The sequence below is a fragment of the Salvia hispanica genome, chromosome 6 (assembly GCF_029641045.1).
Source record: "Salvia hispanica isolate PSC_SH4W2 chromosome 6, Shi_PSC_v1, whole genome shotgun sequence".
NCBI classification, from domain to species: Eukaryota; Viridiplantae; Streptophyta; class Magnoliopsida; order Lamiales; family Lamiaceae; genus Salvia; species Salvia hispanica.
In genome coordinates this window covers 42,384,506-42,405,612 of record NC_142697.1, presented here as the reverse complement: position 1 = coordinate 42,405,612, position 21,107 = coordinate 42,384,506, and the positions used below count along the sequence as shown (strand labels likewise).

General features: G+C 35.3%; 3 protein-coding genes across 8 annotated transcripts; all 3 read right to left on the bottom strand.

Moving 5' to 3' along the window:
- Positions 1–2,267: 2,267 nt before the first annotated feature.
- CFM2 (CRM family member 2) lies at positions 2,268–9,264 on the bottom strand. 5 transcript variants are annotated; one of them, XM_048104686.2, is made up of 14 exons: positions 8,478–9,264; positions 7,165–7,687; positions 6,738–6,868; positions 6,295–6,606; positions 6,053–6,209; positions 5,653–5,945; positions 5,200–5,259; positions 5,061–5,117; positions 4,867–4,968; positions 3,989–4,201; positions 3,660–3,891; positions 3,081–3,211; positions 2,737–2,988; positions 2,268–2,634 (listed from the first exon to the last, which is right to left on the bottom strand). In XM_048104686.2, the coding sequence occupies exons 1-13, from the start codon at positions 9,195–9,197 to the stop codon at positions 2,767–2,769; spliced, it is 3,153 nt and encodes a 1,050-aa protein (XP_047960643.1). In that variant the 5' UTR covers positions 9,198–9,264; the 3' UTR covers positions 2,268–2,634; positions 2,737–2,766. The 5 variants fall into 5 exon arrangements, with proteins under 5 accessions (XP_047960643.1, XP_047960641.1, XP_047960642.1 ...); XM_048104684.2 differs by having other exon boundaries at positions 2,268–2,521; XM_048104685.2 differs by having other exon boundaries at positions 2,268–2,516.
- A 677-nt stretch (positions 9,265–9,941) lies between these two features.
- LOC125203562 (Pyridoxamine 5'-phosphate oxidase family protein) lies at positions 9,942–12,501 on the bottom strand. Of its 2 annotated transcripts, none has more exons than XM_048101945.2 (6): positions 12,263–12,501; positions 11,842–11,877; positions 11,118–11,319; positions 10,553–10,631; positions 10,367–10,484; positions 9,942–10,250 (listed from the first exon to the last, which is right to left on the bottom strand). In XM_048101945.2, exons 1-6 carry the CDS (start codon positions 12,427–12,429, stop codon positions 10,226–10,228), a joined length of 627 nt encoding a protein of 208 aa, XP_047957902.1. In that variant the 5' UTR covers positions 12,430–12,501; the 3' UTR covers positions 9,942–10,225. The 2 variants fall into 2 exon arrangements, with proteins under 2 accessions (XP_047957902.1, XP_047957901.1); XM_048101944.2 differs by having other exon boundaries at positions 9,942–10,253; positions 12,263–12,496.
- Positions 12,502–14,154: 1,653 nt separating this feature from the next.
- Positions 14,155–16,817, bottom strand: LOC125207782 (protein NRT1/ PTR FAMILY 5.9-like). The gene is made up of 4 exons (XM_048107257.2): positions 16,485–16,817; positions 16,192–16,409; positions 15,481–16,001; positions 14,155–15,062 (listed from the first exon to the last, which is right to left on the bottom strand). The coding sequence occupies exons 1-4, from the start codon at positions 16,552–16,554 to the stop codon at positions 14,264–14,266; spliced, it is 1,608 nt and encodes a 535-aa protein (XP_047963214.1). The 5' UTR covers positions 16,555–16,817; the 3' UTR covers positions 14,155–14,263.
- Positions 16,818–21,107: the final 4,290 nt, after the last annotated feature.

The window sequence follows — 21,107 nt, the reverse complement described above, 5'->3', positions numbered from 1 at the left end:
TACTGTAGTAGTACTATTTAAGATGATGGTGTTTTGATAGATTGAGTTGTTACTTAAGCTATAATTTTGCGACATTAGAGTTCCAATTTGCTCCATTGGGGAAAATCTTAAATACGTTAGTTAAATGGCATTGTTTTAGTACATATTGATTTGTCACTTTTAACTCACATCTTGTCACCTCAAATTCTGAATTGACATCTCATTTTTAATTTTGCTGGAAACCGAAGAAATTTATGAAAATTGGATATAATTAAGATCAAATTTCATGATTTTGGCGATCAACTTTAAGTTTAATTGAGTATTTGGATTCTCCCAATAACTAAAAAGTGGTAAGAAATTGTACAATGTTTCTGCCTAAGCTGTTAATTTTGTAGACCATTTGTATCTGTCTTTTACCAAGTATAATTAAGTTGATTTCGTGAAGTGATAATAAATTTATTCATGTTAATTATATACTTTGCTTTGTTTATCGGTTTCCTGTTCAGAGTATGAATTTTGTTCTCCTTTTCTTCAATGGAATTTTGCCTTTAGATTCTCATGTCGCATCTCCAATAAGATAAAGGTGAATATTATGTGCATTCATTCAAATTGTACGTTTTAACAGTACTATAGTATACTAGTAGTACTTAAGAATTGGCCAACCCTAATGTAATGGATCCCTTGCACAGCCAAGTAAACACAAATTATTAACTAAAATAAATTTATTATATTAATATCTAGAAAATAATATTGGTACAATTTTTTATTCCAAAACACAAACTATTAATTTCAGTAATATATTTTTACTATGTATGCTGACATTCTTGAAAAATAGTATTGACACGGTTTTTTATTCCAAACATTGCAGAAATGTATAGTAAAATATGATTTCATATTATTTTTCCCGTTAAATTAATTAATTTGCAATTTTCTTTTAAAGATCAAAGTACTCTAAAAATAGGGAGATTAATGGATTGCAATTTACAGCGGAGTAAAATATATGGCATCGATCGGTATTATTGATGATGTAATGTGTCATAAAATTTGTAAAATGTTTTAACTTTTAGCTGTGCGATTTATATCAGTTATTACTATATATGTGCCGTTGGATGTTAGGCAATGGAAATATCTAAAAATTAAAATACATTATTTCTTTATATAGTTATGGCATTTTCAGTAAACTCACAAATGTTGGGCCTTTATGGGATGTGTGTTTTTTTTTTTAATTTAATTTAGGTAGAAGTATTGTTTTCACTTGGCAAATTTCAGTAAATTAAACTCACAAATAGTAGTTACTATAGTTGCTAATATTATATTTTAGGCATATAAGGTCACAAATGTTGATTAATCATTGATGATACTAATCCAAAAAATAAGCATACATTCTCATGAAAAGAACTAATCACTCAACGTCACTTTCTTCGCAATAAATGAATATCAGTAAAATTCTTTATTTCCTAGCCTGAATCAACCTAGTAACAGTTTAAGATGTGTACATGTGCCAATCTTCTTAAATTTGAATCCTCTTTGATGAGAGTAAAACAATTGTTTGGTGAGATATTACTAAACAGACAACAAACAGTACTGTATAAAATAGAATTATGGAACACATAGTATCCAGCACTAAAAAGTGCTCACTGTTGGTTTCATCGGTAATTATTTACCCTTCATTTATCAAATGACAAAAAAGACCATTTTAGATAATAAAATAAAGACAACTTAATCCTTCCAAACCCATAACATAAATAGAGTAATGTAAATTTTTATGAGGATAAATAGAAAAATGTAGCAATGTATACTTAGCAATTCACAAATTCTTATCATTTTAAAAATATTTTACCTATAGTTTATCAATAGTACAAAATTGCAACAAATATTCTGATTTAGAACATCATGCTGACGTAGTAAGTCTGACAACAACTTTTATGCGTTGTCATTGGAAAACCCAAAAAAGGGGGGGGCCGAAATGAAACTATCGCCATTTCGTTCAATTTGTACTCTTTTAATTAATTTTATACAACTATACAAGTGGTAATATTAATTTATCATTAGAGCACTCTTATCACAATCATTGATACAATTAAATTGATAGGAATTTACTAATAGTAGGAGTAGTATGTCTTAGTAAATAAAGGGAAAGATAGGATAGACAAAAGAGAGTTGTGTCCAAAAATAGCAAAAAAAGTACATACTTTGGAAATTATCTCAAAATTACAGAGCACAATACACTACTCGAGGACTAAGAGATAGACACTCTAGTCTTAATATTGGAGTACTAGAACATGTCAGATGCTAAATGAGTTTTAATAAAATAATTACTTTAATACACAGAGAATATTTTAAAAGATTACTATACAATAGAAATAAGTAAATCGAAAGTCAATAAAATACGTAGGATTTAAGTCATAGGCTATAATATACGCATATATTATATTCATATACAGCAGCACGAATCCATTCACCCTGCATTATAAATCTTCACATGGTGGGGGCTTTCAGTTCCACAAACCCCAGATAAATGCTCTCTGTACAGATTCCTGAACTATCAAAAAGAATATGATAAAAAACAATAAATGACAAAAAGGCAATCACGCCGGTTGATCAAATTTTCAGAACTCTCTGACTGTTTCTCAGCAACTTCAGAACAAAGATTCTCTGAGGAGCGATAACGATAACGATAACGGTTCATTCACTCGTTGTGAAAAATAGAACATTTCTAGAAAGGATAATGCAGGATATTGGCGGAGGGTTAGTTACCTGATGAGTGGGAAATGGTGTCTGAAACCGTTAGTTGTTGCTGGGAATGTCGTCTGAAACTGCTAGCTCTCCGATGGAAGATGTCAAACCACACTCGAGTCTGATAGCTGACATGAGCTCGGGAGATACGAGTGGGCGAGCCTTTACCTCTCCTTGTGCTTGATCGGGCTCAGGTTCTATTCCTGATCCCCAACCTCTGTAGAGTATCACTTTGCTAGGTTCGTGAGAAACAAGAATGGCGCCCGTAGCTTGCTGGAAGGGTAAGACAAGGAGAGCAGTTGAACAATTTATAATCTAAATCAAAATATGAATTCTTGAAAGCCCAACCACATATGGATACAGACCTGGAGATTGTATATCACCTCCCGAGCAGATGTCCCCTTGGCTCTGCCTTTGATACTCACTATGGCGAGGGGATGCTTTTCGAAATGCTCCTTTATTGTTTTAGCAACGCCGGTGATGACATTGCTCTTGCCTGACATAATAATGGTAAAATAGGCTTAAGCAAGCTTAGCACAGTCTATACATACTTCCAACAATAATAAGAGTAGAATGCTAAAGTTGAAAGGAAGCTGATATCTATCGTTTGGAACTTTCGGTTTCTGGTTCAAGGAAAAACTTACACGCTAACCAGCTAAAAGTTTTGTGAGCAGGAGATTAAAAACAACATCACCCATCACTGAACCCATGGAGATGTGACTAAATGGAGTAATTGTCTTCGTGATATATTCGTTTTTTTTTGTAAGGTGGTATACTAGACAATTTGTAGCTTTAGTTGTCACGCAGCAGAAAATCTAGCACCCCTTATATACAATTATCAGATAACCTAATTTCTAGAGAGTAGATACACAAGCATAGGGAGAGTATGGGATTACTGGTTGAACAGATGAGCAGCCGGAGAAAAATGAGAGCATAGGGATTACCAACAGCGAGCAATGGTGCTCGTTTTATCTTCAGCGCCTGCTTCCTTAGAAGAAGCCTCTCTTTGTTTGAAAGCTGGAGAACCCTAGAAGGCACTGATGGTGACCTTTGAGGGATGCTTTTCTGCACTGTGGTTCTCGGTTGAGCATTCCAGTTACCACTGGTATTATATCTCCCACCTTGACCATGAGACGGGATATAATTGGTGGTTGAAGTGCGTGTTCTATCTTGTGGCTAAAATTGTCACAGCATGCATCAAATTAGTACTAACTGTGTAGAAAACATTCACCCATAAAAAGAAAAACAGAGATCCAGTGTCTTCAGAATTTACCCTTCCGACTGCAAAACCTATGGTTCCCTTGGGTGAAGATTTGTGATGAAGCTCCGGTTCTACCTTTTCAAACAAATAATTGTTTTTCGCAGCAGGCCCTACAGAGTCATCTCCTAGTAAGTTTGGTGGACTAAAATCCAAAGTTACGTTTGCAGTGTCTACGGAATCCTCTAGTTCTGTAAAAGTTGCATCAGTTCCACCGGTTTCTCTAGCCTTAACAATTGCAAGAAAAGGAAAGGTTATAGGAGTGAGCCTTGTGAAGCATGTTCCATTTAAGAGAAGGGAAACAACAAATATCTTGAAGCGCTACAAATAGCAAAATTATGGTCCGGATCCTACGGGGTTAAGAAGTAACAGATCAATACGATGAAGGTACAAAACTAAACATATGAAGAAGGGAGCATCATTACATTTAACGCACTGTATCATGAGTATAAACTAAGGTGTGTTTTCTTTGGTTGTAAATTTGTCAGGGAAAAAGGAGGGAAAAGAAAACTGCCACAATTTAAATTCTTCATTTTCCCTCCTTATCTACCAAAATAATACTATCACCATTTCTTATCCCCCTTTTCACTCCAAATAGGGATAATATATCACATCATTAATCTAAAAGGTGTAACTTAAAAGGTGAGGATTTTCTCTTCCAAAGAGAACGCACCATAATAGTCTAGTAGACCACCATCAGACAGTTGGGTTTTCATTTGCCATTCACTCTTACATGCATGCTCATGATTCACCGCAGAAACAATTTTGCATATCTAATGATTTTTATGGGCTGTGAAAAGGAATACTCTAAATCTGAAGCGTCATTCCAGACCCCTCAGAAGGAGGAAGAAGGGGATATAGTAATATATAAATGGAAGTTAACTCAACTTTACCTCGTTAGCAGGATCTTCAAAGAAAGACTGGTTATCACTGTCAGAGTCTGTATCAGAGAATTCGTCCTCCTCATAGAGAGATTCATCGTTCTCCTGGTCAACCTGTATGATGGGTAATATAATTATAAGCCTAGATGTGGTAATTAGTAAAACAAATGAAACGCAAGCACCTGAAAAGATAAAACACAACTTACAGCTCCAGGTTTCAAATCTTTCATCAATTGCGTATCATTTATATCTACATCTTTCTCCTGGAAAATGTAGCTTTCGAATAAGTATCATGTTCAATAGATTTATTCATAAAAGAAATAAGTAGGTCTGGAGAAAATATACCATTTTGAGCTTCAAGGCATCAATATGCCTGTTGAGCTTCAGAACATGTAATTTCAAGGACTGCGTAACACAGAAATGATGGGTAAGACTGTAGCAAAGATTACTTGCTTGAGCTTTCAATAAAGGACAAGGGTAGACAGATGAGCGGAAAATAGAAAAGTGATCAAACAGGACAGAACAACAAGACATTTGACAGGATTTCGAAAAGCATCTAAACATCCACAAATGACAGGAGAAACAATTAAGGAATAACCTAAAAACTATTCTATGTTTGCATCGGCATTATGAATTGAGCACTCATAAGAACTTCTTGATATCCTTTAACATGAGGAAATATAACTTATTATTGCACTGCACTATGTCATTGTCGACTCAATTAGACTGCAGAAAAAGAAAGAACCACATCAGAGAAGCAGCTATCTTGTGTCTTATATAGGCATATGCAAATCATACCTGACGGCGTTGCGCCTCTAATGAACGTTTCATCGCCTCTCTTTTGCTGAGAAGTGACCGAGGCCTCAATGAAGCAGGGCGTTTATAGTTCTTGCCACGATATACAATGATGGCATAACCTTTACTGACTGGTTCAACAGCTACTAATATTCCACCACTTTCAGCTTCTAATATACGAGCTACTTCATGAACCTCTTCAATGCTCCTTTTGCCAATACATACCTTAACCAGTTCCCTGTACTTCCAGTGCAGATGCATGTTCTCTACTGTTCCATCAAATACTCCTCTCCTGCCTGAAATATAAACAGAAAGTTACAAGATAGTATTAACTCGAATCTAGAAATGGTTAATGCATGATGACGTTGTTCCTTTGAAAGGCTTTTGCACTGTAAACACTCACCCAGTAGTAGGAAAGGTTTCATCCTCAAACCAACTTTTCTGAGCATATACCTTTCTTCTTCAGTTATACCCTCTTTATCTAATGGAGGTGGTTGAAGAGTCTGCTCTTCCTCTAGCTCTGCTAAAAGCTTCTCTGCTCGGGATTTTTTTTCTAAGGCCTGCAATCAATCAAAAGACAACATTACACAAGCAATGGAAAGCTGAAATAGGATTTATGTGACTACTTATGACGATCAATTCTACCATGGACAACTTGGTGCTTGCTCTCTCCATAGCTGCCTCTGCAGATCTCGCCTTCCTCATTTTAATGCGCTCCTCAAATTTTTGGTCGTTTTCTTCATCTTGCTCAGCTTCAACAGCATGTTCGTTAACTGTACTTTCATATCCCCGTTCATTCCCAATCGATAAGTTGCCTACTCGGGATTTTGAGAGATCAAATTCATGTTTCCTACGCTCTTCAATGGCTGAAGACACTGCAGCCGGCAAGAAATCCTTTCCTCGATAAAGAACAATGAATTCTCTATCTCTAGAAAGTAAGCTTCCCCCAGTCCACCACTGCAAGAGTTTATATTGAGGTGCATAATGTTTATGACAAATTCTAAGAAATAACAATGGTAAAAAACATTCACGGTCTCACCACATGAATATCAGGGCATGTATATAAATAATGAGAAAGTATCACAAACCTTTATTTCTTCTGCCATCAGTTCACTACTCGTATTTTGTACTCCTCTCTTGATGGCAATTTTTGCAATTTCACATTTCTCCCAGAGCTTAAGAATGGCAGCAGCTAAACCTTGAAGTTTCCTATTTCTCCCTGGGGAATAAACGAACAAAGAAGTTGCTATGAAGCAGCTAAGAAGGAAAATTCAAATACCACGGTCACTTGATTACATACCAAAGAGTTTGAAATAACTACCTACACCTAATAAGTTTTATGGCATGTATAATCCACTAATCGGGTTTAATGTCATATGTATTAATACCGACCATCATCAGCTATACACTTGGGGAAAAAAGAACATCTGACCTAATACAATGGACATGAAAAAGGAGGATCAAGTGCCTATGATTGTGTAATTGTAACTCGGGGGAAGCAAATAGATGACTAACCCAAAGCAAAATGGATAGGCAAATGCCGTCCAAGTCTACGTAATGTAGTCATTTCATCATTCGTCAACTTAGGTTTAACTCCATAAGGTAGTAGACGAAAAGGTCTCCTGTAACCAGGAATAACTGCTGGCAAAAGATCAGCATCAACAGGCAAAGGATCGCTACCCCACCAATCTTTGAACCGTGGACCAAGCCCTTCTAGCAATGCATCAGCTTCCTCAGCGATCTGTGCCTCCCCAGAGAGTTGGAACCGGACTCTGTTTGGCGAACCCACACCCTGTATTAGGGGTGGATGGGGGATTTGTGCATCAGAGTTCAGTCTAGAAGAATCCACAGTGTTAGCGACTGGTGACTGTGTACCCTTTGTACTGAGTATTCTTTGATCCTGATCTATTTCATGAGATTCTTCAGAGGAGTCATTTGACAATCTATCAGTTGCAAAGTACGGATATTTGTAATCAGTTCCTCTGAACAAGATTATATTACTCCCAGACCGCCAAACAACCAGGCCTCCAGTTTTTTTCTGAAAAGAGTCCCATTTAATTAGAATCAAGTAAACATATTAGAGTAAGTGAGACTACCCAAAAAAAACAACTGACAAAGAAACAGATGAATAATTATATACAGGGGAAAAAGCATTCTTTAGAAAGCATAACAATGGCATTTAATACTAGTACTCCATCTTAATCGCAACAGACCTGAATTATGACTTTATGAGTCTTCGAATAAATGAATGTCATAAACAGTTGTTATAGACAACCTGAAAGCATCGTAAGAAGTACCTAAAATCTGTAAGAGAAACTTGTGTTGTTTAGATGAGGTGACTTTTGTCTACCTTTAGCTGGATATCCCAACAACTAAAAGGACCATATATGTGGAACCCTAACTTATAAATTTGTTGGTAACTAAAACTCGACCATTCGGGAATCAAATACCATCCCTATGGTTCGTAAGCAAAAAATGTCACATATTAAATGACTCCTAACCATGAAATCTTTCAACTGCAACAATACCTATATCAGCTTCCACTCATGATGAACACATAAATATTTTCCATATCCCATAGATAGACCTATAAAGAGTAATTGGTACAAATATTGATTCCGAACAATAAAATATCCGCTCGATTCGTGTAAAGAGGATATTAACATTTGGACTCAAAATTCCTAATAAATTGCTACATCCCGTCTTCAAAATCATCTCTATTAACCATTGCAATATCTTTATTGGATAGATAAAGGCACTTAAGTTCCGATGGCCACAGTGTGATTCACTCAATTTCTCAGCAAATAAAATTCTAAGCTTATCCAAACCTCCAATAATTCATGAGTCCTCTTCATGTTGAGCCGGCATATATCCTCGCACGTGATCCTCACCACCTCGGAACGCCTCCACCGTTCATGAATCCCATTCACAATCCCTTCAGTTATACCAGCTTTCCCTACCTTCAACTTCTTCCGCAACGCAATCCCAATGCTCCGCAGCCTCCTCAGCTCCGGCGCCGGTAAAGTGAGCTCCGCCAAGCTCGGCGCAGTCTCCCTCTTTTCCTCTTTCCGTTTCCTAATCCTCTCCCTCTCCTTCTCCAAAACCCCGCGCCTCAGCTCATGAAACCTCTGTATCGCATCCCCAGCCCCAGGCTCAGGAACCGGGTTCTCAGGCGTGCTCCAGCTCGGGTCGAGGGTATGCCCGACCCGATGCTTCGGTAAACGCGACGGCAACGGGACGAAAATTGCTCCCGGAGAATTCGCGCCGCCAATCGAAGGCTCATCTGAAGAGTCGCTGCTACTTTCTTCCACGTAGCCAAGGCTTCGGAGCTTCTCCGCTATTCGCTGAATGGCGGATTGCGGGAGGGTTTGAGTATCCGCAACGCCGCCGCGGCCGCCGGCGCAAACAGAAACTCGCCGGCGGGAGGGTTTTAGCTGGAAATTCGGAAAATTGCAGTTCCGAAATTGGAGCGAGGGTTTTAAGAGGGGTTTGGAGGAGACAAATGAAAAATGGCGATTGCAATTGCAATTGCAAATGGAAACCTCCATTTTACAGTTAGCTTCTCTCTCATCGGAATTATGGGATAAATTCCATTATCAGTTAACGGCTTTCTCTCTTCCGGTTTTGCATTTTAGTCCTCATGGTTTTTGACCCCTCAGAAAATACCACAATTATTTTGTGAAATTTGTTTTAAGCATAAATCCAAGTCTGAGGGTGTGGGGCACAATATATATTTTTGTGTTGATTAAAAAAAATCAGATTTTCGGTTTTTTCTATATTTGTGCTATTTGGGTTTTTTCGGATACGATTTTTTCCGGGTGGATTTTGATTTTTCAGATTTTTTGAATATATTTGTGCAATTTCAATTTTTCAGCTTTGATCAATTTTTATAGTTCAAAATTCTTTTTTTTTTTTTATAATTGATTTCGATTCAGTTTTAATTTTCACAAAATTTTGATTTTTCAGTTTAGTTCGATTGACAAAAAACCGAATATTCACCTCTAGTGGGTCTGTAGTGGGTCTGTTCGATTTTTTGGATAATTGAGTTATAATTATTGTTTGGTTGGGTATGTAGGTCATCAATCATCAATTTATGTAACAATGTCATGTAAGATTGATCTTGGTTTTACGGATACTGGGTCTCAAAAGCCTTCACCTGCGACAAAAGCCTTCAATATCAGACAATCTCAATTTCAGCTCTCATCATCGATGAAAAATTTCGATTATAGCTCCCCCTAAATTACATTCCAACGTGACCTCAAATGAACACTGATGCAAAACAAGCTCAAAAATAAACAGAATGCACTCGAGAGAGAGACCCTTGAAATAAATTTACAATGTGACTGCACAAACAGGTTTCAAACAATATACTCAGAAACAGTAATTTACATCAATATGTAGCACACAGATTTTGCACGATTATGTATATATACACACAGTTAAAGTTCGATTATTCGTATGTTTTCCTCCAATCAGCTGGCTTGGAGCATGTCCAATATACACGATACCTTCAAGCAGAAGGGTCGACGAGTTCCTCTGTGCACAAACAATGATAGGATGGACAATGATCATGCAGTCAACGTGCAGCGGATGCAGGGTCACTCCTTCAAAGAAAGGAGGTAAGTTAGGAAGAAAAAAAAGCATGAAAACAACGAAGATTCATTTTCAGGGATGATTATAGATAATTTTGACACAAATCGGAGATAATTGAACTCACATATCTGCATTGAGGTACTGTTCTGCAGTAATAGGCTTAGCACCCCCGTACCAATTGATCAAGAATATATTTTCGACATCTAATTTGAAGATCTGGAAATCGTGACCTTTAGGCCACCCTGCCAGAATTTTAAACCGAGTGAATAAAAGTTATTTCAAGAGATAGATACAAGAGACATTCACTTACACTTCATTGCAGGATGCTTTGTGAACAATGCAGTTCGAGCGAATTCTTCTTCGTCAGGATTACCCTCAAGTTGGTGTAGCTGAAAATGATTGGATATCATACAAGCAAAGGAATCACTTCACTTCGAAATGCAGACATAAGGTATTCCCAACTATAGTTGTGAAGTAGAATTGAGATGTGCATGAGAGAAAGAGAACCAAGAATGCTATGTGACTATGCAATGCCCCACGGAAAATAGGTAATGAGAGTTCAAGGAAAGATGCTAATTTCAACTAATTGAGCGGTACCACAAACATATCAAATTATCAAGTTCATATTTATTCTCATGATTGCAGTTCTAGCAAAAATTCAGAAAAAGGCAATCAATTAACCAAGATATGTTTGGGATGAGCACTAGAGCATATACTTTGCGGTAGTCTAAACTTTAAATCCATGCAGCACAACACACAAACTCACGACTTCAAACTAGAAATGTAGAACAAGATGAGAGGTAAAGAAGCTATCTACAAATGCAGAACTGGCAAAAGAAGTAATCATTATGAAGCTATAGATACTAAGACATCACCTTTCCCACAATCGTGATTTTCGAACAAGAGGGGTCCTCAGGGTCTTCCTTGCCACAAGTCCCAAGGTTATATTCGCTCAACGTGAAGGAAGCCCTCTGGTCCTCCAAAGCATTTCGTGCTGTTGGATCAAGGGTTGTCAAGTAGAAGTAAGGGATGCCTTTTCCTTCGTCAGGCAACCCATCACTAAATGAAACCACATTTCTGCACAAGATTCAAATGCTCCATCATAACCACGAAAAGTTGCAAAATATTAGAAATTCAAGAATCAAACAGACCACAAAAGGAGACAACTAATGGCATAAGCAAGGGTCAATCTATATCAATAAGGAATATACTAGGTAATCCATCACAAAGTGAAACTACATTCTGCAAAAAGTTCAAGCAAAACAGAAATAGAGAAGACAAAAAGTAAAAGAAATCCCCGATCCATAGTATAATAAATAACAAATGAATGAAATATGGCCACAAAGATGATGTTAAATCAATGCCTCTTAACTCCAAACCAAGACCTTTACATTGACCACCTAGTTCCAAAATGGCTAACATTTTAAACCATCTAAAAGAGGAAACTGATATTGAAGCATCTTCGACATAAACCTCGGAGATATCAAGCAATGTGCCTCATATCCGATTAAAAGAATTGCATTCAGTCATGTCAGCAAGATTACTTCTCCAAACTTGATTATTAAATCAAATTCAACTGTAAGATTCAGATGCAATTACCCGAACGGCGCTCCTCCCCATTCACCGGATATCGTGCTGCAATATAGTAAATGAAAGGTATCAGTTTCAGCTCTAACACTATGCTTTTGATCCAAATTAAGATGATAAAGCCTCCAAGTATGGGGCAACACCAACACTAGCATAATAAAATCAACAAGCACCATTAAAATACACAGAAAACAGATAACTGATTCAATTCCTATCCCTCAACAAAACTTTGTTTAATACAAATTCATCAACATCAGTGAAAACACAAAAAACACGCACTACTTACTCAATCCCCATCATCAAAACCTCAACTAAGAACAAATTCAATAGACTTTGATTAATTAAGAACTAAGTAGCACCATCACATATTCAAAATTCACAAATAATCACAATGATAATAGCAATCAATTGCCGCGATCGTCGAATTTGTTACCTGAGTACACCCCATGAACTCTGTGAAACCAACCACCGGGCAAACAACGCCGTATCATCACGCCAGGGCCTGGGTGCTGACGTCAGCAACGGCCGCCCTTGTACGGATTGCTGAAGCAATCCGAAAAATGCAAAGACAAAGCAATGAATGAACCCTCTGAGTTTCATTTTCTCTCAGATTTTTGCTTCTCTGAGCCAATTAATGGAATGATGCTGACGGAATACACTTCCTTCTCATCCATATCTATCTAATTGACCAATTGATTTTGCAATCATTGAGAAAATATGTTTTTAGTAGTAATTTTTATTTGTATATTGTTAAATTTTATTAAGATCACATCTGTTAATACAATTATCGATATTAACATTAGTAGTGCATTTTTATTTTATTTATTTAGTTTAATTTTAATACTTAAAAGATTAGAGTATTATTATTCCTTATTATAAAAATTACATAAAATTCAAAAATTGATTTATCTATTTTCACTATAACTTAATACTAAGATATAGTAAATGGAGCTTTGATTTTTATGCTATAGTATTATTTATAAATGACATAAAAATGATAAAATTAATACTATAACGAATCTCTGTATATTAATACGTTTGTCAAAATTGTATCCAATGTTTTTATGTTAGGCCGATCTTTAAGTCTAATTATTATAATTAATTGGGGTGGTCACATATAGTAATTGCTAATAAATTAAACAAAAACTATAGGGAGTGCAAATTTATTCAGTGTCTGTACCACTGTATGTCATTAATAGGCTATTTATGATATTAATTACGACGATTAAATATTAATTCTCGTATCTACGGCCAGTACTATTATTCTTTTATGTTTACATTTGCATTTGATGCATATTGTGTGAGTTGGTTACAAGTATGAGATGCCACACTTTAAGACATAATCTATATTCTAAAATGGATGGAGTATTATGTAACTTCACATAATATTAGAAAACTCTCGACACTGAAGGCCCAAATGTAGTATTATTGGCAAAATATGGGCCCATCCAGCATGGGCTTACACGTACGACTTACGGCTTTTTGGTATCATCTTATCTTATCCACGTTATTTTTTTATAAAAAATTGTATGTATAAATTACATTTTGAGTAGTATATACTTCACACTTTCACTTTACATGGGTTATCTTTATACTAATTAGATTCTTGATGCTTCATTTATAAAATTTAACTCTCATATTTCAATTCACTCTAACAAAAATAAAATTAAAAGAATCTAAGTTTACAATAGAATATATATGAACATTTTTTTTAAGATAATAAATCTTATAGTAGTACTATATAGTATAACAATTAAAACACACTTCACCGTCGTAAAGTTGAGACAATACACTATTGCCGAAGGTAGAAAAAGTACTACTACAATGCATATAAGTAGAGTTGAACCCAAATATATATCAAATCCAAAATAATAAAATAAATGTGTTCTTGTACATAAATGAAAGTGCATGTAGTTATTCTGTTGAAAAATATTGTAATGGGTAGTATTTATTTTTATGTTTTCAATTGGATGTGGCAATGGATAGAGTTTAAAACCTACGGTTCTATTCTATTAATAGAAAGAAGCCAATAATAGCATTTGGTATTTCCAATATAAGAAAAGACTATTTCATCTCAGCCTAAAAAGGAGTAATTTTTTGTCATGAATAATATATTAATTTTTATCTATTTAATGTTTCTTTCACTTTTAGGGCGGGTCTTAATACCAAAATGCCAAATTGATCTTTTTTTCATTTTCATTCGATCATCCATGTCATAGGGGTGTATCAATCGTCTGAACCAATACTTTCTTAAGTCTAAACTATATTTAAAATTTTGTTGAATAAATTTTAAATTTAGTCCTTCCATATCAAGGAGTACTCCTCTAAACCTAGAAGCAATCGTTTGAATCAAATCGAGTAGGTAATGGTCATTTACAATGTACAATTTATTCCTAAGCTGAAATCACTGTCAAATCCAAGTCCTTGAATCCTACTACCTCTTCAAAAACTTACAAAACACAAGAAAAGCTAGCAAACTAAAAGCACTCCAAAAAGCCAAAAACCAATAGTACTTATCAAGCCTAGCTTGAGCCATATCATCAGAAAACCAACTCCCCCGCCCTCCCTCACCGCTCGTCACCTGCTCGATCACCGATATTAAAATCGCACTCACGAAGCTCCCCACCCCGAACACGCTCGTGTACAACGCTATCCCCATCGTCCTCATACTCGTAGGCACCTCTGAGTAAAAATACTCTTGCATTCCCACCACTGTGAATATATCCGATATTCCTAGAAGAATGTACTGCGGAAGCAGCCAGAATATGCTCAACGGCACCTCCTCACATGAGTCATGGCATATGTGCAGCCGCCACCTCTCTGTCAGGGCTGCTATCACCATCGCCACCACGGACAGGAACATCCCGATCCCCATCCTCTCCATCACGGAGATGCCCTTCTCGCTGCGCCTCAGGCTCTGGACCAACGGGATGAAGAGCTTGTTGTACCATGGCATGAGGATGATGATGGAGATGGTGATCGAGCTTTGTAGCGCGGCCGGGGGGATCTTGAAGCTTTTTCCTATGTTCCTCCTCATGGTCATGCCTTGCTTGGTGAAGAACGTTGCGGGTTGTTGGAAGATCACCGCGAACATCAGTAGCATTGTCCACACGGGAAGCAGGCGCAGGACGACCTTTGCAGCCTCCAGAGGCTTCAGAGGCTCGTTGTTTGCCTGTTGGCGCGTGCTCCCGGTTTCTTGATCTTGGCTGCACAGCCCTGCTTTCTCCTCAAGCCTGCATCCACAATCCAACATTCATTATCAAGAATTTGTCACAAATATGCATCAAAATGTTCAAACATGACTCATTATAATCATCTTTATAAATTTGGTGACAAAAATGTGCATCATTTCAATTCAACTAACTCCAACTCAATTATGTTACACAAAATCAAGAATTTGTGATAGAGATGTGCATCAAACATTCAAACAAGATTCATCCCACTAAACTATACTAACATAATTTCAAGAACTTGCCAACATAACTATGCATCAAACATTCAAACAAGATTCTTTTCCAACTCAACTATGCAACACATGAACACAGAGATATGCATCATATGCTCAAAATTAGTAGTACTACTAAATTAGACAGCATAGATTCAAGAACAAGTGACAAAAAAAAACAGCATTAAATGTTCAAAAACACTCACTCAAGCTCAGCCACCTCATACTCATTCCTCAAGGAGCCACTCCCGCCACAGATGAGCTTCGACACGCCTGCTTTAACAGCCCGGACAGCGACCTCAAACACACTCACATCCCCAATCCTGCCCTGCTTCTGCACATAAAACCGTGCGCCACACAGAAACATGACAATGGACACAATCATCGACAGCGCTGGGATGGCAAACCCCAACCCCCACCCGTACGTGTCCTGAATATACGACATCACGGACACACCCAACAGGCTGCCACAGCACACCCCAAAGTACCACCACTGGAAGAACCAGCTCTTCCCGTCCGACCCCTTCCCCTCCTCCCCGCCCGTAACCGGCAGAGCCTCGTACGTGGCCTCCAGCTGCTCGGCCCCGAACGCCTGCAGCGAAGGGTTGTACCCTCCCTGCCCCACCGAGATGAGATACAGAGACAAGCACAGAGATGACACTGAATGCACCTTATTCGAATGCGCCCAAGGCCACGTCACCGCTGTTGATGTCAATGCTAATAGCCCCTGCATATTACACAGAGAGAGGCGTGTTAGGATACATTAATTTTCAAATTCAATTGCAAATGATTGACACACAGTGAAATTTAAAGTGGAAGGATGACTAGGGATCCATGATCCATGATGGAATGCATGTGTAATCTCCACTAAGTGAGAACATGAATTGTGGAAAAATAAAGAGAAGAATGGAACCCACGGCGGCGTAGAGGAGGGAGGAGGCGAGGATGGTGGAGTATTTATCGCAATAGGAATCGGCGAGCATGGAGACGATCAAGGGGAGCATGGAGGTGAATCCGACCCAGCTGTTGACGAATTTGGCTGCGGAAGAATTCTTCATCTCGATTACATCGGTGAGATACGTGACCAGATTCGAGGCCACTCCTTTGAATGCAAATCTCTCCATTCCAGATATAACTGCAACATTTCCAAATTTGAATTATTATTTTTCACGAGGGAGAGAGGGGTGTGTGTGTGTGTGTGGGCGCTTACTTATGAGAAGAATACAAGGCTTATTGAGTCCGCCTCCGCCGCCGACCATTGATGTGTGAGGTTCAGGCATGATGAGAGAGAAAGGAAACAAACATGAAGATGATCGGAAGGAGATGGAGACAAGGTGGAATGACACAATAGATTCTAACACTAACTATGAGAGAGCTCTCTCTCTGTTGATGTGTGTCATGTATATATATGTGTTTTTAGATAAGTGGATTTTCTCTCAAATCATGAACTCACATATTGGACAACAGATGCTAATTGCTAACTAACAACCCACTCTATTCTCTCTACTGTTACGATCTTAATCGGGATACAATTTCAAATTTTAGATACCAAAATTGTAGTTTTATGAATATGAGAGTATAAAATATTGTGTCCAAAGTAAAGGTGGATTTTAATCAGAGATGGAGATTAGGGAGAGTAATTTTAATCGGACAGAAGGATTTTAATCAGAGCTCTTAGTGAAACATTGGCCTATTTACTATTTACAGTAGAAACAGAAATGTGATTTTTATTGTGGATGCTAAAATAGTAAAATGTGATTCTTATTGTGGAATGAAGGAAATAGTATTTTCTAATATATGTAAATTAGGAATAAGGGAGAAAATATTTTTGGAATGGGGATTTGATCAGAGCACTCAGCAGGAACTATTTGTTTTTTTTTTTCTTTCATGTAGTGGAACACTGGATAATGCACTCACTGAGATATATCGATATTAGAATATGCTAAAATAGTAGATTTTGCCACGTGGCATATTGCATGTAAATTAAAATATATCACGTGAGAGGGGTTCGAATATTAATAATTAATTAGCTTTTTTTCGAAGACATTGAGTGATTTCGTCACCTTGTTACATAAATTTAGGTCAGTACTCCAAAATTCAAACTATGAAATACGATCTGATGTGAAAAATCCAAAATATAAAAATATATAAAACTAAAAAAATCCCATATTAAAAATCTGAAAGTTTTAAAATTCAACTAAAATCTGATAATCTAATATACCAAATAATACTGCTATTATAATTGTTCTAATACAAATATTTTATATCTCTTATGAATATCATTATACTCCTATTTTATTATATATATATTTCGAATTTCAAGAGTACTTAAGGATTTTATAAACATGGTTAATTATAACATATTTTGACAAAATATACAATGTCGGGTACAAAGTTGTTTTCTTTTTAGAAACATTGTAATATTATTAGTAATTTGCTAAACGTGAGTAATTTCCAATAAAAATTTTAAGGTTGCAATTTTGAACTGTAATAAACCTCTCTAGTTTTTCCACTTTTATTCACAAGAAAATCCGTCGTCCAACTTAACTTCGTTGATAAATAATTGTTCAAACAACACAAGATCCTTAATTTATTTTCCATGTATATGTATGTATGTACGTACGTACGTACGTACCATGAAGTGAAAAAGATGTGGTGTAGATGTCGACATAGTGCTAAAATTACTAGTTTAAGTAGTAACAAAATCGTGATGAATCAAATTTATTAACTCCTTTCCTAAAAAAGAAAACTTGCGTCATTGTACGTTTTAAACACAAATCGGGAAAAATCTTGAATAATTTATTAAGGAAAGTGGATTAATACGTCATAATCCTCTGAGTGGAAAAAGGAAAAAAAATAACAGCTTTCAATAATAAAATGGTGTGGATTCTAACATGTGGCTGCCCACGCTGATTGCGTGCACGTAAACTATAGTCACACTTAAACCACATTTATTTACTAAATGTGTTAATTAAATACATACAGTCATCATATTACGTGGACTATAAAATTAAAATTTATTTGGTTATCATATTACGTGGACTACCACTTAATTCGCATTGAGGAAGAAAATTAAAATAAAAAGGGCCTAAGTTTGGTAGGGCTATATCTTGTAAAATTAGTAATTGGTTTGATAGTAATATGAGTATTTTCAAAGTGATTTAAATTATTTACGGACTTTAACATAATAATTTATATAAAATTTGAATAAATTTAATTGATTTATTAAAAATTTGGGAAAATAGATTTAATAGGAGTTTTGGCCCTTGATACATATATGTGTGTCCAACCAATTATGGTACTAGCATCCACTTGTTTTGCCTTAATGACGAGATTTCGAAAACACAAACTCTTTTAATAAAGTTATAAGTAAAATGTGACCAAAAATCAGTTAAAAAGTTATCTAACAGATTTTGGTGTTTTCCTATTTAGATGAAGTTTTAGTCTGGAAAATGAACTTTATGTTCTGTCACTCTAATCTACTCCTACTAATCATAAAAGCAGGGAGAAATTTACTTGTTTTCTGAATTCGAAAACAACCACCAAAAAGTTCGTACGTAACCACACATTTAAAGTATGCATGCTAATTAAACGTAATCTATTTATATTTATTATACAAATTGTATAACGCATAACCTTAGCAATATGGAGTAGTATACAAAATCAAAATCAATCTTATTCTATAGGATATGTGCGAATTATATGGATTTTGATGTGAATACTCATTACCTAATAGTTGTTCTGACACATATGTTGAAATAATGATCCTGAACAATTTTGGAGGAAGTGAAAAATGAATTAATAGAGATGGGGCTTTATTATATTCCTTAACATGTGTTCCACTTTAACTCAATATACATGAATTTAAAAAATTATAAAGGAAAGTTAGTTAAAAAAAGTTAGTGCTATAATATGTGTATCTTATTTTATATATTAATGTTCAAATAAAATTAGATTAATAGTATAAATAATTGAAATTTAGGGTTCATTATAAAAAGGACTAGTAATAAAAATGAAGTGAGACAATTAATAAGTAACATACCAAAATGAAATATTGAGACACATATGGGTGACGGAGGGAGTACTTTAAAAGGATATAAAGTAATTTTTTAAATAAAAAATATTATACTCCCTTTGTCCCATAAAAATATGTGCACTTTTTATTTTCGTCCGTCCTACAAAAATATGTGCATTTCATTCTTAGAAAGTTATATCAATTTAATAATATAGGTCTCACTATCCACTTAATACTACTTTACTTATTATTTTTCTCTCTCTCTTACTTTATCATACTATTCATCTTCATCTCTCTTACTTTACAATTTTTATCTTAATTCTAGTGTCATATTCATTGCCATAATTTTATTGACGGAGGAGTATTGATTAACATTATAGTTCGGCCTAAAAGAAAAAGAATATGTGCAGTAGTATTATTAATTCATATCTATCGGGCTGAATGTATATTCAATAGTAGTCGAAGTAGGCCATGATTCCCTTCTTAATTAATGACGTTGATTGGACGTTTATATATAAGAACCTTCGATATCTATAACTTATTGTACTCCAGGATAATCAAAATTACATGCAAATCAAGGTTTTAATTTACAACAAATCTATGTAATCAAATTTTATAATTTATTTGAAAAAAATAGGTGCATTCAGATTCAGGATTTTGAAATTGGGGGTGAAAAAAATGTTATGGTGACTTAAAAATATGATAATAAAAACTCTAATTGTCAAAAATGCAATGATAAAAGAATGCTACACAAACCGCAATTGTTAGGAATCGAACTAAGTCACTTATGCTACAACAGTGAGATACTAAATTATTAATTAAGAACGTATATTTGTTATATGCTGCATAAGCCACTGGGTGCATTTTTGCAATTAATTAAAATATATAGATTTATATATAGTACATGGAAAGTGCATAATATTGTAGTCATATGTTTATGATTTGTGTATTATTATTTTTTTACTTTTTTGGAACCATAAATGTAATTAGTGCATATTTTAATTCAAATTTCAAAAATAATAAAAAGAAAATTCAAATATAAAAATAAAAAATGAGGTTAAAGACTAATAAGTCTTTTTAACTTGTCCACTTACTACATTTGCTATTTTAATGTATAATTAATACATTAAATTATTAATATAACCTTATTTTAGTCGTACAAAATTTGGTTATTTATCATTACTCTTTAATTTACATGTTGAGTTTTAGTTCTATATTTTAAAGTCTAAGTAATTTGGGAGTAGTATAAAAGGCACAATATGAAAACGAAAAATGTTAACATGGACTTTACATCATCAGTACTATGAAAATGATTTTTCAACTTATAATTTCCAATTATAGGTTTACTATGAAAATGATTTTTCAACTTATAATTTCCAATTATAGGTTTGATCACTTAATGCAATATGCAATATGGAGTAGTATTATAATACTAGAAAACATCATAAATGTATATAATGCATATCAATACATGATATAGAAATAGAATACTAGTACTATATTAATACTCCATAGTAGTAAATGAAACACATATTTATCCTTAAAATATGCATTTTAAGGATAAAATGTGCATGTTTGGTGCTCTAGCTAGTATTAATTCGAATAATTCTTACTAGGACGACCAAACATGAACACAACAAATAAATCAAACCAATTTTTTTAATAAATGTAACATATTACTACTATAAATCACCAAAAAGTGGTGAGCAACAGCTCCCAAACGGAACCAAAAACAAATACCAGTAACCATATAGAACAACCACAAAATAACAAGACCGAAAAACATCCATAGTTAAAGAACAAACAACCCAACATTAA

Bases quoted from the DNA above. Each gene is read 5' to 3' on its own strand.
- LOC125207782 (XM_048107257.2), bottom strand. From the start codon at position 16,554: ATGCCTGAACCTCACACATCAATGGTCGGCGGCGGAGGCGGACTCAAT. The intron at 16,410-16,484 runs GTAAGCGCCCAC...GAAATGTTGCAG, and splicing joins GCCTTGTATTCTTCTCATAA to TTATATCTGGAATGGAGAGA. The intron at 15,063-15,480 runs GTGAGTGTTTTT...TTGTGGATGCAG, and splicing joins TATGAGGTGGCTGAGCTTGA to GCTTGAGGAGAAAGCAGGGC.
- LOC125203562 (XM_048101944.2), bottom strand. From the start codon at position 12,429: ATGAAACTCAGAGGGTTCATTCATTGCTTTGTCTTTGCATTTTTCGGA. The intron at 11,320-11,841 runs GTAATTGCATCT...AATCTTGTGCAG, and splicing joins TGGGGAGGAGCGCCGTTCGG to AAATGTGGTTTCATTTAGTG. The intron at 10,485-10,552 runs GTAAGTGAATGT...AAATTCTGGCAG, and splicing joins AAAGCATCCTGCAATGAAGT to GGTGGCCTAAAGGTCACGAT.
- CFM2 (XM_089060345.1), bottom strand. From the start codon at position 9,197: ATGGAGGTTTCCATTTGCAATTGCAATTGCAATCGCCATTTTTCATTT. The intron at 6,607-6,737 runs GTTTGTGATACT...AAACTCTTGCAG, and splicing joins TGATGGCAGAAGAAATAAAG to TGGTGGACTGGGGGAAGCTT. The intron at 4,202-4,866 runs GTAAAGTTGAGT...GCAATTGTTAAG, and splicing joins TTGAAGATCCTGCTAACGAG to GCTAGAGAAACCGGTGGAAC.